General features: G+C 46.1%; 1 protein-coding gene across 2 annotated transcripts in view; it reads left to right on the top strand.

Moving 5' to 3' along the window:
* Positions 1-16,534, top strand: part of PEAK1 (pseudopodium enriched atypical kinase 1) — a 720,838-nt gene that overhangs the window by 678,125 nt on the left and 26,179 nt on the right. For both annotated transcript variants that reach the window (XM_078685075.1, XM_078685076.1), the window contains one exon: positions 13,153-13,355. In XM_078685075.1, the coding sequence (XP_078541201.1) occupies positions 13,153-13,355 (203 nt within the window). The remainder of the gene's footprint in view (positions 1-13,152; positions 13,356-16,534) is intronic.

Below are 16,534 nucleotides of genomic sequence, written 5' to 3'. Positions count from 1 at the left end.
AATATAGAGATGTCTAAGGAGCTAATCTCTGATTCCAAGTCTGAGATCTCTTGTTTTACTTGTTTGTTTTTATGTGCCCCTAGACTCAAGAGTTTACCCCTTATGACAGCTTTAAAAGTATCCCACGTTATCTGTTCTGTGGTGCCTGACGCGTTTAACTCAAAGAAGATATTTGTCTCAGTTTCCAGCTCCTTTATAATTTCTTCGTCTTCCAGCAAAGTTCTTTCGACTGTGAATCTCCTTTCAGTTATGTTTTCTGTGATTTGTAGTTCTAATTGTACTGCTGAATGATCTGACAAGTGAGCTGGTAGGTGAGATACTCTTTTCACTTTCTTAGATATTTCGTTGCTGACCAAAAAGAAGTCAATCCTGGATTTATGTCCCAGTTTTTTGTTGTACAGCGTGAACGGTTGTGATTTTTCTCCTTTGCTTTTCCAGATGTCTACCAGATTGAGATCCCTTTTATAAGACACGATCCATTGTCTCATATTCTTTAGGTTAGTATGTCTACCCGGTGGTGATCTATCTAGTTTTAAATCCATTACTAGGTTAAAATCGCCTCCTAGTATTATGGGAGAAGTAGCTAGTAGTAGTTGCGAATACAATTTTTTCAGTGGATCAGCATCGTCCAAATTCGGACCGTAGTACCCTGAGATAATAATGGGAGAATTTCCTATTTTGACATTGGCTATGGCCCATCTTCCTTTACTGTCTGCTTCTGAACTGGTTATAATGGCTTTTAAGGACTTTTTAAAGATAATCGCTATTCCCTTAATATTACACTGTTGTGTAGTGCATATTAAGGCATCTACCCACCATAGGTTCTTAATTATTTGATCCCATTCTTCTTTTAACAGATGAGTTTCTTGTAATATTATTATCTCGCTTTTCTCAGTTCTGATATACTCTAAGATTTTATTCCTTCTACTTTTTGTCCTCAACCCGTTCACGTTCCAGGATAGGATTTTTACTTCTCTACATACACTCCCCATTTATTCTGTTCAATTGTTTGAGAATTTTGCTTCACTCCTAGTTGTTTTAGTTTTCTGAATATTCGCAGATGAGGAATTTTTTGATTTTTTCCCCCTATTTTGCTCCCCACCCTTTTTCGTGTAGTTTTATACTTTCCAATTTGTGCTTTAAGGTTACCCTCCCCGGGGAAGCCTCCATCTTCTTCTCCTTCGGTTATCTTCGTAACCCTTTTGGCTTCCCGATCCCATCCCCGTGATTTGTCTATGTACATTTAAAAAATGAATTTGTTGGTTGGTTTATAGCTCCTTCATTGTATTTTCAGAGTTTATACAGGATTATATGAAGTTGCAAGTTACCAAGTTGTCTATATGATTATATGTGGATTTTTAACTCGGAGGTCCTTCAGAACGCATTTGTTCTCTGATTAGCTCTATCAAGTTTTTCACCTCTTCAGGCTCTTTTAAATTCCGCATTTTATTTCTCCACATAATTCGTAATGAGGGTGGAAATTTCATTTGTACTGTGGCGCCTAGTCGTTGCAGTTCAGACATTAGATTTCTCAGTTCCCATTGTCTGGTCTGAGAGGCTTTTGACATATCAGATCTTATTTTAAAATTCCAATTGTCTTTGTTGAACGTCCCTTTTTTCAGTGCCTCTCCCAAGATCCTATCCTTCAGCATGTATGTTTTGAAATTGACTAGGATCTTTCTAGGGGTTTTCCTTTCTTTACTCTTTCCATAAGGATCTCTACAGGGTAGAGTGGGGTAGAATGGACTGGGGTGGAGTGGGGTAGATTGGATCGGCGTGGAGTGGGGTAATTGGGGTACATTGGAGTGGGGGAGTTGGGCAAGTTAGCCTGATAGATTGGAGTGGGGTAGATTGGGGTGGAGTGGCATAGATTGGAGTGGAGTAGAGTAGATTGGAGAGGGGCAGATTGGAGTGGGGTAGTTTGGAGTTGGGTAGTAGGGTAGAGTGAAGTAGGGTAGATTGGGGCAGAGTGCAGTGGGGTGTATTGGAGAGGAGTGTGGTAGATTTTGGTGGAGTGGGGTGGATTGGGGTAGAGTAGAGTGGGGTAGACTGGAGCGCAGTCAGGTAGATTGGAGTGGAGTGGGGGTAGATTTGGGTGGGGTAGATTTGGTGGAATGGTGAGGGGTAGATTGGAATGGTGTGGGATAGATTGGAGTGGGGTGGATTGGAGTAGATTGAGGAAGAGTGGAGTGGGATAGACTGAATTGGAACAGTTTGGAGTGGGGTAGATTGGAGTGAAGTGGGATAGATTGGAGTGGGTAGATTAGAGTGGGTTAGAGTGAAGTGGGATTATGGTAGGGTAGATTGCATTGCAGTGAAGTGGAGAAGGATAGGGAGGTGTGGGGTAGATTGGGATGGGGTTGGGTAGATTGGAGTAGTTCGGAGTGTAGCGGATCAACTGGAGCAGATTAGTGTGGGGCAGTTTGGGGTGTATTGGGGTGGAGTGGAGTTAGATAGATTGGAGTGGAGTCAAGATTGGAGAGGAGTGAGATAGATTGGCAAAGAGCTGAGTGGAGCGGGGTAGGTTGGAGTGGAATATAGTGGGGTAGAGTAGGGTTGAATGGAGTCGATTGGGTGGATTAGAGATGGGTAGATTGGAATGGAGTTGGGTAAACTGAAGAAGAATGATTGGAGTGGGGCAGTTTGGGGTAGGGTCGGGTAGATAGCAGTAGGGTGGGTGGAATGGGGTAGATTAAGATAGACTGACGTGGGGTAGAATAGAGTGGAGTAAATGAGGTATTGTGGGGTTGGGTAGATTTGGAAGGGGTAGATTGGAGTTTGTTAGATTGTGGTGGAATGGGGTGGAGTAGAGTGGGGCAATTTGAGTGGAGTGGGGTAGATTGGAGTGAAGTGGAGTGGGGTAGATTTGGGTGGAGTGGAGTGTAGTAGAGTGGAGTGGGGTAGATTGGGTGGATTGGAATGTGGTACATTGGAGTGGAATGGGGTAGGTTATGTTAGAATAGTGTCGGATAGGTTATAGTGAAGTGGGGGTAGATTAGAGTGGAGAGGAGTTGGATAGATTACAGTGTAATTTTGGAGTGGGATAAATTGGAATGGGGTTGATTGGAGTTGATTGGATTGGGGTACATTGGAGGGGGTGGATTGGGGTACATTGGAATGGAATGGGGTAGACTGGATCATAGTGGAGTAAATTGGGGTAGAGTGGGCTGGGCAAATTTGGTTGGGATAGGGTGGCGTGCAGTAGATTGGAGAGGAATAGATTGGGGTACATTGTAGCTAAGTAGAGTGGGTTGAGGTACATTCAAGGGTAATGGGATAGATTGGGGGAGTGGAATAGATTGGACTGAGGAAGAGTGGAGAGGGGTAAGTGGTGTGGAGGGGCATTTTGTGTCGTGGAGTGAGTGGCATAGATTGGAGAGGTGTGGAGTCACATGGCTTAGATTGTCTTAGAGTGGAGGGGTGTGGAGTAGCATGTAGAGTGGTGTGGCATTGATTGGCATGGGCTGGTATAGTGAGGAGCATGCACACTGTCATCACAGACAACAAGTTTTCAATTGAAATGACCATTACATTTGCACCAAAATACAGTTTTACTGCAAACAAACGATAATGTGTGCAAATGTCATCACCTGGTGTATTGATATGTGGTGACGAAAAGGACAGTGACAGCATTCGGGGTCTGGTAAATTCGAGGCAATCATGCGCATGTAAGTATTCTCATCTGTAGCTATTGCCCACCTCTGTGATAGGGCGCTGCTGATTGAGTCTTTTATCTACTGGAGGCAGCGTAACTCAGCATGAAAAGATATTTCCTATATCTAAATCATTTTTTCCTGGAGCACCTTACATTGATTTGGACACCTTACTAACTGCCCTTGATGCCGCAGACGTGTTTTTAATGGTGACACTGCAGCTTGGCGTGGCACTTCGTATATCATCAATGGCTTTCCTTTGTCTGTGTTCTGTTGCCACTGCAGACAGTTATATTTTTTACAGAGTTTTATGTAGCGCCAACTTGACCCGAAGTATCGGGTATCCGAGCGCTTTACATAGCACCAGTTGCGTTACAAGAGGACAGATTCATTTTTGTTAGGCACGGGAGATTAAGTGAATTGCCCAGAATCACAGGGTGTTCAGCGCCAATGTCAAGACTCGAACCCAGTTCCCCAGATTCGAGGTCGACTCCCTTCGCCGTTAGGCCAACTCCTCTCCCCTAAGTCAAAGGACTCTTCCCCAAAAAGTTATTTTTAGAACAAATATTTATCTGGCACTGTAGCGATGAGAACTTTTATACCATCAATTAGTTTGGAAAACAGCTTTTCATGAGAATGCAAACCGTTTAATGATGTAAATATAGCCTAGAATTGCAATCATGGTCCAAGAATAACATTCAAGCTCATATCTGGTTTACTTGTTGGATCGGGTCTTGGGAACTCATTACAAAGCCGGGTAGCATGAGTGACCTCCGGCCTCTCCTGACCTCGTTCTGTTTGAGAATGTCTGGTTCGGGTTCTCTGCCATATTAAGCTTGGGTTTGGTTATTTTGAGGTTTGTTGGCTGCCTTTAAGCCTCTTCTTTTAGCTGGCAAAGAAGTTGTTTTGAAAGTAGTGTTTGCTATGCTCCAGAGAGCCATGGGGCTTTTAAGAACTGCATTCAGGCATTGGACAGGATAACTGAAGATTTGAACCAACATTTAACTCACTCAACTACTTATGCAGCAAGTAGGATAACGTTTTTTTTTCTTTTTGAAATTGTAGTTTCTTCAAATTAATGATGTGGAGCTGAAGAGAGGGTTTTTGTAGCATCAAAACACCAGTGCTAGGCAGCAGAACCAAACATAAAATGGCTGCTACTTCCTCCGTGTTGCTTTGGCTAAGCCAATAGGTCCAAAAGGTGCTACTTGTTGCCTTTCCCAATGCTTGTTATGCTTTTCTGGTCTCTGCATCCCAATCCCCCTTAATCCTTCAACCTCCTCTAGAATCCCCTCCGACCCCACTCCCTCAGAGGTTATGCCTGTGGCACTCTGTTCCTTGGTCCTCTCTTTGTTTCCATGGCACTGGGTCACAGATTTCGCGAGAGTCATCTCGTTAACTCACGTTCAGCCTTCTGTTACTGTACAGCATGGAATCCCTCGTCTCTGCAGCGGTCAGTAGCATTGCTTATCAAGGCGCTACCCCGGGGGCTGCCTCTCTTGTTCTCCGGGCCCCACTCATAATTGATCACTTACAGTTAGAGGCCAGCGTCTCACCTACCACGCCAATACCGTCTCAGGTAACACTAACCACAGTCGGGTGTGGTGGCCATGCGCAATGATCTGCATTGTGTGCCGCTCTCGCGGGTCAGCCTTTCTGACTAGTAGTTGAAGACCCGGCCCTCTGGCTGCCCCTCCACGCAGGTGCAGCGAGTCCTGCAGCCTTCTGGGTAGGAGACGCGTCACAAGTTATGATTGCCTGCATAGGCCTGGACACCACTGATCATGCTGCAGACGAGGCAATACCCAATGTTGATGAGCATGTATAAGTTGCTTTCTACCTGTTTTGGGCACAGTGACGGCACAGTTCTCGCCTAACCTGAACAGGCACCTTTTTAGGTCTGGCTTGACAGCGTAATTCTTTAACCTATTGTTACCAATTCTTAAAAAAAAATACATAGCGGGCTTTGGCTCCAATCAGAACAGTACCTCGCCCCATTTATAGCCATAAATATTTTGATAGAACAGAGGTTGTTCAGTGGTGTCTTGCAGCATAATAGGCTTAGCTAAAAGTTAATTTCTTAGTAGAAATCAGAAGAGTCCGTGACATTCAGTGGGCCAGACTGTTCAGAGGTGCATGCAGTGAGTGAGACTGGAAGTGTATGGCACGTCCCCTCTCTACTTCAGCCCATCAGCCTGTGGCTGCTGCTTCAGAGGTACCATGCCAAGATGCCCTTGGTGCCCATCTAAACATACAACTTTCGATTTTCCCACATAAATTTGTATTGTGGTGAGCAGCATAGACATTTCATACGTGCACTTAATGGCACAGGCACATTGAACCTGCTGCCCCGATTCCCTATAACTCTTCAGATGGCATGGCGCGTGAAAGCTAGAGCTAGGCTTGGTGCCCTGCAGTCAGCTGCCAGCCTCCCCATCTACCGAGGTCTCTACCATGCCTTCAGCTGTACACACGTGCTCTGCTGTAGTGGCAGCATAGTTGTGGGTCTTTTACGTGTGAAGGTGGGGGGCAAAACTCTCAGACTGCTTAATTCCTGAACTTTTCGTATCACAAACACAAAATACATCACCAGTAAGTGGAAAGATTCGATATCAAGCCGATGAGAGATGCGCCCGGTAGACCAGGGTACCAATGCTTCTGCCCGGATCCTACTGTAACCCACTTCTTGTGTGTTGTTATGAATGCAGGACACTGGTTGGATATCTGGCACTTAGTAAACGTAATCGTCATGCAGCAGAGTGAAACTCAGAATACATGTGTGCTGCCTTGTTAGCTCAGATTGCCTTTTTCCACGAATATCATCCAGTCACTTCACAATTCTGATTCCTAAAACACCAAGCCTGTTGTTAATATCATTGTACAATGTATCTGTTGGGCATTCAATCCACCCTAATGAAACCGTAATTGTCAATAATCCCAAATATATTCTTGGGGGGCACGAAACAGTAAAGGCTTCATCTCTTTGCTGCAAGCACTAGTTTTCACTTTTGTGGCTGATAAGGCTGGGAGTTATTGTTGGATAAAAAGTGTAACTCCGCTAATTGTGTACATTTAGAAAAAGACTCTAGATGCAGGAATTCTGAATGAGTAAATTCTTTAAAAACCGAGTAATGCACCCTTAATATCTCTGAGGTACATTGTCTGTGTTGTTGAAGACTCAATATTGTAAAAATGTGTTTGACACATGATGGGTCTACTGCCTAATCCCCAAGCTTGTGAGAGTTTTTAACTAAGATCCTCTTGTAGTGCCAAGTTCCTGGGTTGCACTTCTAGGTGCTGCTGTTGAAGGATTTGCTAGAGAGGCTCACTCCACTGCTTCAATAAGAGGAAACTTGAAACTGAGTCTGATCTCTGACAGATATCTGTTCCCGGGATACAAAGATCTCAAAGTGACTTACGATGTTCTTCCCATTAACGAGGTCCTTTAGTGCATGGGACCTTGTCTCTAAATGCACTAAAATGACGAGGTCCTTTAGTGCATGTGACCTCGTCTCTAAATGCACTAAATTGACGAGGTCCTTTAGTGCATGGGACCTTGTCTCTAAATGCACTAAAATGACGAGGTCCTTTAGTGCATGTGACCTCGTCTCTAAATGCAATAAATTGACGAGGTCCTTTAGTGCATGGCCACTGAAGCCTTCCACTCCATGTTTTTCATGTTCTGGGATGGCCTCTTACCCGAAGAGTTTTGTATCGAGGCCATGAAATGCACATGAAACACCCTGCATTTGGGCGCGTTTCAAAGGGGTGTAGACTAGGTGGTAAGCAGTAGATGACGTAGACCTCTCCTGGCACCAAGACATTTCTCAGAAGATGATTAAGATCATGGGATTTTCTCTCGCACTTTGACGTGTCCCACACAAATGTAAAAGTTTTTACTATCTGAAGTTATGATTACGGAAAGCGTCCTCGGTTTTGAATATGTTCAGCATTGGAAAGATGAGCCAAGAGCTTTTGTGAGAACAAAATGTGTGGATATAAAGCATGCAGAGACCTGATGAGAACATCCAAGGACTATGGAAAACTCTGAGAGGGTGAGCACTTGGGAGAGAAAAGAGTGATTAAGTTACAAACTAGTAAATGAGGTAGAAACATAAGAACAAGGGAGGCAAGAAGAGAGTGAGATCAAAGAGCAGGGTGTATGTGTATGGAACTAACAAGCCCTCAACATATGGAGAGAGGACAGTAGGCAGGGCCATTGGAATTATGCGGCAAGGGAGGACAAAATATTTGTCAGGGTTATCTAAATGATGCTGCAGGAAAAAGGCAAATTATGGAACATAACCGGGCACATTTTGTGCTAGTATTACCTCTTTCTTTTGGAAATGTTACCCGTTAACACTTACTGGGAAAAGGTTTCACCTCAAGGTGACACCCAAATATAGAAAAAGCACCAGAACGGTCACCAGTCAACCTTTGCGAAGGACCTTCCACCGGGCGGCAACTCATCTTGTTTGGTAATGTGTCGTGCTTTTGATATTATGCAGCAGTTGATAGACATATAGGGCAAAAGCATAATTATGCAGAAAACGCTGCACCCACAAAATCACATAATTGCAGTGGCCCTGATTATGGAAGAGTTGCGAGGAAAAGGCATGGTCTGAGAACATAAACAAAGAGCTGAACAGTGGGACAAGAACAACCTGAGAACAAGGAAATGAGAAACCTGGGGAGACAAGAGAGCTACCTGAGAAAAGAAGAAGAGGAGGATTGAGTCAACAGGGTGACCTGTGAACAGACGGGAGGAGGATGGGGTTCAAGGGGGTTCAGAACGGAGCAAGAGTGAAGAGAGCAGTGGTCAGATAAGGGCATGGCGGTAGAAAAGAGAAGAGTGTGCTTCACAGAGGAGAAGCACAACAGTGGAGAGACCATAGAGTGACCTTGGACCAGGAGCCATGAGAAGGAGAGCTCGCTCGTGCTTGCTGTCTTCCAAACATACCTTTCATATTTATCAAAATACTTGTTTTGTTGTGTGTTTCTGAGGCATTATAAAGTCGCCCCATGGAGAGAGAGAAGCAATTATACGATCATCTAAAGACTTTTGAAAGACAATTGAAAAGTCATCCAAAGCTATTTAAATTGTTGACGAAACACGTAAAACAGGAAATACAAGTGGAAAGCACTTAGGGTGCTTCAGAGCGACGTAAACAACGCCCACATCTGTGGCTGACAATAGTATGCAGAATTTCTGTGGTCGTTGTTGGCACTTGGGAGTGGGTGATGTGAAACTGTCACTGTGAAGGATGCTGAGGGCACGGGGGGGGTGAGGGTTGTGGAGGGTGGCAGTGACACGAGGAGAGAGGGGTGATTTCTTTGTTATCACAGCTCTGTTGTGCAGAAGGGCGAGACACAGAGAAAACGAGGGCAAAGCGAAAGTGTTTTGGGACGAGGGGGCTATCACCTGGATGATAAGGTCATCACGAACGGGAGCGGCTTGGGATTTTACGTGTTACGACAGAGAAAGATGGGACTTGGCAAGTCGAGTAGAAGTGTGTGGATAAAGCTGTTGGAAGGAGGGGGTGGTCGGAGATCTGAATCGAAGTCACAGACCCAATAGCAGACATGTGTTTTGCTTGGGATTATTTCAAATCAAGTGACGGCATTAACCAAGTTGAAGTTATGGAGAAGCAGTTGGGGCTGAGGCTTCGAGGCGCACCAAAGGTGAATGGATGGAGCGCGCCTGCGGAGGGTACACCGGGGTGTGCCTTGCAGTGAGGGAAGTAAACAGGAACCCCGGCGCTGAAGGAGTTAAACGGGCTGGGCCGCCTGCCTGCTCCACTTCCCTGAGGCCACCTGGCACACCCCCAGCCCCATCCCCGAAGGTAAACACTTTGGCGCAGGTGAGCTCAGGGAGCACAGTTCGGGCCTGCTCCTCGCCGCCCTCCAAGGGGCTGCGCCGGATCCATGGCGCCCAGGACCCCCGAAGCATGATCGTCCGGCTCAAGAGGGCCCTGCGAGAAGTCGCGCTCATGGGGAGCTGCGTGAGCGACCATCAGCGGTGAGTTCGTGCATAGCGCCTCTGGCGCTAGATTGAGGCGCTTGAGTGTGAAGTTTGGAGGGCCGCGCCTCGGACTTGCAGCTGCCCCCGAAAGAGACCTTTGACCTCCCAATGCAGAGAGACAGACTGCTCAAGGCTGTGTGGAGGTTCATTTCTTAGTATATTGACGGTCACACCTTCAGTTTCCCGTGTAGTGCATTTGACAAGCATGCTTATGAGAGCCAACCCCTCTAGCCGAGGGTCTGAGACACCCTCGTGAGAGCCAGCCCCTCTAGCCGAGGGTCTGAAACACCTTCCACTTCTTCATGTGTACATATTACGGCTGCGCCCCTTAAGGGAAGGCTGACCGGCATGTTTGGACATATTGCGATTTCTGCACAAGCCCCTCCCCCTGAAACCTCTGTATGGCTGGATTAGAGTCTCTGTAAGTCATGAGCGAGTGACAATCGACTGACTTAACCTCAGCCCTTCTGGCCTTTCAGAGGCCCAGGCCTGTCGGGAAATCTCTGATTTACATTTTGGCCAATCCGGCTCAGCTCAGACATCTGTTTGAGCCCAGGAAGGCTGCGCCCCTGGCCTGTCACAGCTGGAGTGATCTATGCACGAGACTGTGTATGGAAGCCCCGCTTATGGATAGTAAACGCTATGTAAATGCCGCGATACAGCATGCACGTGTGTTTGCGTATGTGCGGTCCTGCGGGAACCTGAGAAGTGCGTCTAACTCCAGTCATCCAGCTACCTCTGCGAAAGCAGCGTGTGCTGCTGTTGGTATTTCTTCCTCACTCTCCACGCTCTAACTTTCTGCTGTCTGGACTCGCGAAAGAAAGGCTCACGCGCAGCAGGTATTTTTAAGGGCCCCGAGGGTGGCCTTTGCCTGTCTCTGCCTGGTGTTGTGCAGCACCGTCGCACTCTAGTTATATATTAACAGCTTTTATAAGGTTCAACAATAGACTTAACTTAGTTTGGATCTTGACAAACAGTTGCGAGTACCAAGCCCATTCACACTCTTATCTGCCTTGGAAGGATGAAAGGTGCGGTCAGGGTGACGGGATTCGAATCGCACCGATTTCTTGGATGGAGGGAGTTGCTGCAAGAGAGACTATTCCGTTTTAGACCAGCGCGGACACAAGTCTCTCTTTTTAACTTAACATGGGTTACAGAAGGGGCCCGTTCTTGCAACTGAACCCGCACCTCGCGCAGGCCGCGGTGCATTTCTCCTGGAGCCTTTCACACGCTGAAGCTTGCACGCTGGTTCTTCGGGGTATGTGTGCACGCGCCAGAGTGAACTTTTGCCTGGGTTCCTCTAACAGTTTCCGACCAAGGTGTGTCTGCTGCTGCAGGAGAAAGTACAAGCCGAGCCCTGAGCCTGCTCACCGCAGCGGTGGGGGGTGGGAGGGCACTTTCCTCTGGGTTTGCTTTAATCCTCGAGAGGGTGGGGCGCTTAAATCCAATCTGGAACTATGATTAGGAGGATTGTGGACAAATAATCCCTGTGTTGTTACTGTAAAGTCGTTTGTGGAAAAAGCGATTTAATGTCAATAGCTAGAACAGCGAATAACATAGCAGCGTAGTGTGTATTTGTAAAACACACTTTTGCCCTCAACCCTAAGTGTCTTGGAATTGATATGACCAGTGTTTATTGCTAACCAACTAAGTGGTACTGATTTTATCGACCTTGAAAGGATGAAAGGCTGAGTGGATCCGGCTTCATTCGAACCCGTGACCATGAGATGAAACACAGTTTCCTGGAGTGAGTGCATTAGTCCACTGAGCCCCCAGAACATGCCGAAGTTGGAATGTTACATTTTTATGATTTCAGTGTCTTTTATAAACTCTGAATATGTTCTTATCCTATTCACATTTGATGTGTGCCCACCACCATTGTTACTGGCATCGCAGCGCTGTCTGTCTGGGCGCCTGTCCTTGCAGGTCCTGGAAGGCCGTCAGTCCTACTGGAGGACATAGCTTTATAGTGTCTGTGCTGTTGGTGTTCGTTTTTGTGTGGTTAGTAAGTATATGCAGTGTTAGTTTTCGAAATGTCTCGTGTGAGTTAGTTTCAAATCAATAGTAGAAATATCATTGTGGTGTTTTATGTGAATGGGATGGTGTGCTAAAGAATATTTTTCGTTTTATTTTTTCCGTATGTGGATGCGGGAATCAGTTGTCCACCGTTCAGTGCTTTTTATACATGCAGGACAGTGTGGGTCGTGTTTACGATGCAGTATCAGTGTGTATGTGAGCGAGGGTGTTGCGTTGTATTGGGAGTTTTTTCATCCGTGTTCATAGTGGCCATGCATGTCAATGCAATGTGTCACAGTGCTCTTGATTTAGCAGCACTTTGCCAACCACAGGACGGTGCTGTGTTGTGTAGTCGATGATGGTTAGGCGGTTCCGTCGAGTGTGTGTGTGCCCTCTGAGTATGGCCTTGTGTAAGTCAGATTGGAAGGAGAGTGTGGTGTTATTGTTACTTCTAGAATGCTATCGGATGTACGGGGCAACAATTATTTGTGTGGAGGTGTGTTGGTTGCATGTAGTAGCGGTGCCCGTAACACATTGATTGTGGGTTGTGAGTTGAGTATGAGTATGAAAAAGGCTTTATTTCAATAAAAACATATCTTAAAAGCATCAACATAAAAAAGAGCACTTTTGGCTAACAAGTCATGCTCCCATCCAGTTGGTGAGTTGGTTTTGGATGTGACGGTAAGAGTCATCCGTGACATGTGAATTGCTCAGGGAGGTTTGAAGTTGCCTTTAGACACTTGTGTTGCCTTTAGACACTTGTGATGCTGGGTGATGAATGTTAAGGGCGAGTAGCCATCCTCAGTTGTCTGTAGGACACAAGCACCAGGAGAGGCACCGCACTAACCGGAGTTACAGATACACAAATCCTGCAGCAGTCATAGTGTTAGCTTCACAGCATAAGTAGAGATTGACCAGGTGAACCTCATGGCCCTGTCAACTGGTAATATGGCGCTAAAGCGCTTCCTTGGTCTTCGCACCGTCTCGTATGTTTGGCATGTTGATGCTAAAACAGAGAGCAAAGAGTAGGCGAGATAAATCGAATCTGTGTGTGTGTTTGTGTGTGCACATGCAAGTGTAGGTAAGAAGTTGGGTTTGTGCTGGGATTGCTGTTATGGTTGTCTGACAGAGGGATCCTGGGCCCAGGTGACTCCCATGGAGCATACTGAAAGCTTAGCACGGCTCAAACGCCTTTCTACAAGAAGAGGGTTGAATTAATGTCGATAACTTCAAGCGAAGTCATACTGCTGTACTTTCAATGGGTGTTTTAAGACTTTGTTTGATTAAATCATTTATGTGTGGAAAAAGGAAAATTTGACGCATGAATAAAAGACGAATATTTAAAAAAAAGATTCAGATGCAACATTCCCCAGCTCTTGTGCAGGAGCAGTGGGCTGGGGAAGGGAGCTCAGTGATGTTAAATAGGTTTGTGTCTGATGTTCATCTCTGATCCCTTTGCAGCCAGCTACCAGACGAGGCGAGGGCAGATGATGCCGCCCCCTGGGTGCCGCATGGGGGTCCGATCAAGCAGGACAGTGCCGGCAGTAGTAGTTCCACCTCGGTCACGCCAGCTTCACCTCCCAGCGGTGCTAGACATGATGGAAGAGATGCATCCTCTGACCTGTCTGATGGTAGCCCTGGCAGTGCCACCTACAGCAACCTGGGTAAGTGACCAGAACCCAATAGGGTCATTTGTATGTGTGTTTTATGTATGGAGTGTTATGTAATGGAGTTACCCAAACCGGTCCCAGGATGCTTGTTTCCGGTCCAGAGAAGACCTGGCTTCGCAGTTCGGGCTTGACTGTTCCCATGAGGCACAGGGTGAAGACTGATTTGCATATGGCTGGGTCTGAACTGAGGTGGCGAAGTGAGCTAAAGAATGATGATGGATTCAACCCAGATCTGTGACTGGGGTGAGTGTCTGAAAAGTCTTCGCACTCCGTCCATCATTTCCTTGTGTTCGTTTTATGGAGTGCTGCATGCGCCTCGCGACCAACAGTTCATAATTGTGAATTGAGGAACTATGAAAGTCCACATCTCCATCAAGTAACTGTGGCCAGTTTATGGCCGTAGCACAAGCTCCCATTGAGAAATGGGAGTATGCGACTGCACCATGTACGGTCGCATTGATGGTGAGGGCACATTGTAATTGCGATATCAGGATCGCCGACCGGAGGTCCATCGGTCTCGAGAACGCCACGGTGTCAGTTAGAGGCAACTCCAACATACATTGTAATAAGGTCCTAAGTGTGAATCCGTAATTTCACTGGACCAACACTTCACCTCATGAGCCGTTGATGAATATAATGTTAACCAACTTCACTACATTTGACCTTGTTTTGTACATTCTCTATAATGTAGCAAGCGAAGGATAGAACACTTGGTATAATGTGAAAATCAAGACAGCTGCTAACAAGCAGATGGCTAGTTCTTATTGTGGGAAGAATATGAGAAGACATTGGAACGGAGATTTATTGGGGTACGGTACAAAGCTGACTACACTAAAGCTGCAGTTTTTGGCTTGTTTATGTCACCCTCAAAACAAGACTATGCTTCCTCGAGCACTCTGGAGAACATTGAAATACATTTTCAATGTGTGTTAACACACGCTAATACAGATGCCTTGCTAGTACTTTAATCAGGTATACACATGATTTTACTTTGCCCAATGCTTCTATTGAGGAGTGTCTTTGCAATGAGTGGCAAAGGGTTCTCTAATTGGTGGGGGGTGGTTACGATCTGTTAGACTTGTCAGTATGTGCTGTGCTTCATTTTCTCTATCCTAAAGAAATATTACTTTAAAATGTAGACTTGTGTACTTTTGACCAGCAGAAACAAGAAATGATTGACCTTTTCTACCCTTGATGTTTTCCTTCGTTGGCATGAGCTTCACACCTGTTGCGACTGATATTAAGGTGTTAAAATAAGGCTTCACGCAAAGCTATAACAGGATCGTCTGAACCGCTTCTTATGTTTTAGTGAGAGGGATTTAAGAGGCATTAGTTCCATGTTTGTCGTTTTCCATAGGACTTCCAACTCCCCTCTTCCTCCTTTTGTCTCGCCCAGTCATTTTCCACGGGTGAATCCAGATAGATTGTTTAGCTTCAACTCATGGTATTACAGTATAGGCAGGTGGGAGTTTGCTAATTGCATGAGCAGGTTCGAGAAGGGTATTGCTTCTCTTACTGTCTTCAAAAAGGGGCAGATCATGCGTGGTAAGTGGGTCTTCTCCAGGCTGTGCTTTCAACACACACTGATTTATTTTAAGTCTTGCGCCTAGTGCTGCAGTGCGCGCGCAGCGCAAGACCTCATGAAGGGGCTTCTGATGTGTGTTTTTTTTTTAGTCAGCTGCAATTGGCTTTTGCGTGCTTTTTATAAAAAAAAAAGCCAGCACGCAATTAAGCAAAGGCGGGTGCATGTGCCACCTTTGCTCCGCCCATTCCCGTTGGTGTCTGTTACGCGCATGAGGAAGAGGTGTGGTGCCGCGGCTAGGGCGACTGACTGCGGAATCTGGGGATCACGGTTCGATCCCTGGCACCGGCGGCAGATTAACCCAGCACCATGTGACTCTGGGCAAAAGCTTGCTTAATCTTCCCGACGGCCCCCAGCGCCTAGAGACCCTTACGGGTGATTGTGCGCTTTACAAATGTGGATTATTATTATTATTATTGTTATTATTATTATATATTATTATTATTATTATTATTATCAGCGGCTCAAACAACAGGCTCCCTCGCTCCTCTGTGGGGCACGCGCACCACTAGTTTCGATTCCCGCTCCTCTGTGGTGCGCGCACACCACTGGTTTCAGCATTATTCACGCACCACAATGTGCTCATTGAAAGCCAAATGGGACGTACATCAAAAGTGAGAGACAGCCAGGTTGCCTGTGTGGAGAGGAAGCGCGCTTGGCGGCGGGAGGAGGCTCGGTGTTTATGGGAGCTTCGTCTGAAACTTCCCACTCGGTAGCCCTCAGCTGCCGCTGTCCCTTGTTAGGTGTTGCCTGCTAGAGCATGTGCTAGTGCATGCACTCTCGCCTGTTTTAAGAGTGCACACAAGACCCCCTACTCATGAGCGACACAGAGAGCAAGGGTTGCCTGGCAACAGCACATCAAACTCATGCAACTGCACGGCGGAGCAGCTTTTCCATAATATTGTAAAGTGCAGAAAGTACAGCAGCCTAAGAGCGTGTGTGCTTCTAGTCTCTCAGCTAACCGGTGATGATTTTTAAATAGTGAGGCACTGCAGCACGAGCACAAAACCCACTGACTGGTATGTGCTGTTGCACCGGAACAGTGGGGTCACACGCATGTAATATTACTAGTAAGTGAAATTATCACATGCATACAACATGTAACTGGGAGGTTTGCCACAGGTTACCTGGCAAAAAGTCAAAGTTCATGTAAAGCCTGCAGGTGACCCTTGCCGTAATGCCTCTGTCAGTCATCAAACAAATATTGTCAAAGCCAATAGGTCTCACCTATTTGAGATCTACTGGCCTTGGCAATGTTTTTTTTAACCATGCTGTATATCAGTGCATGTGCTGTGCAGCCTGGTACTAGTTTAAGGAGCTCCAAGAATATGTTATGGGCTTCATTCTGAGTGCTCTGGTAATGCTCTTAATGCCATTCACAGTAGTTTTCTGGCTCCCCCAAGTTATCCAGATGTCACCTGGGCCCTCCGGCTGGTGAAAGTGACTGGAACCTGTAGATAAAAGTCCTGGTAAAAACCTCTAGAATGTGACACAGAAACACATATTCCCCACAAACATGTTGGGTGTGTTTCTTGCCTCCCTCATACTCCCCCACTCGTAAAGAGTTATTGATGCCCCCATATCATTAACT

Source organism: Lissotriton helveticus, chromosome 3_2 (genome assembly GCF_964261635.1).
Source record: "Lissotriton helveticus chromosome 3_2, aLisHel1.1, whole genome shotgun sequence".
Taxonomy (NCBI): Eukaryota; Metazoa; Chordata; class Amphibia; order Caudata; family Salamandridae; genus Lissotriton; species Lissotriton helveticus.
Note: the sequence above shows the minus strand (reverse complement) of the source record. Positions and strands in the feature narration are given on the sequence as shown.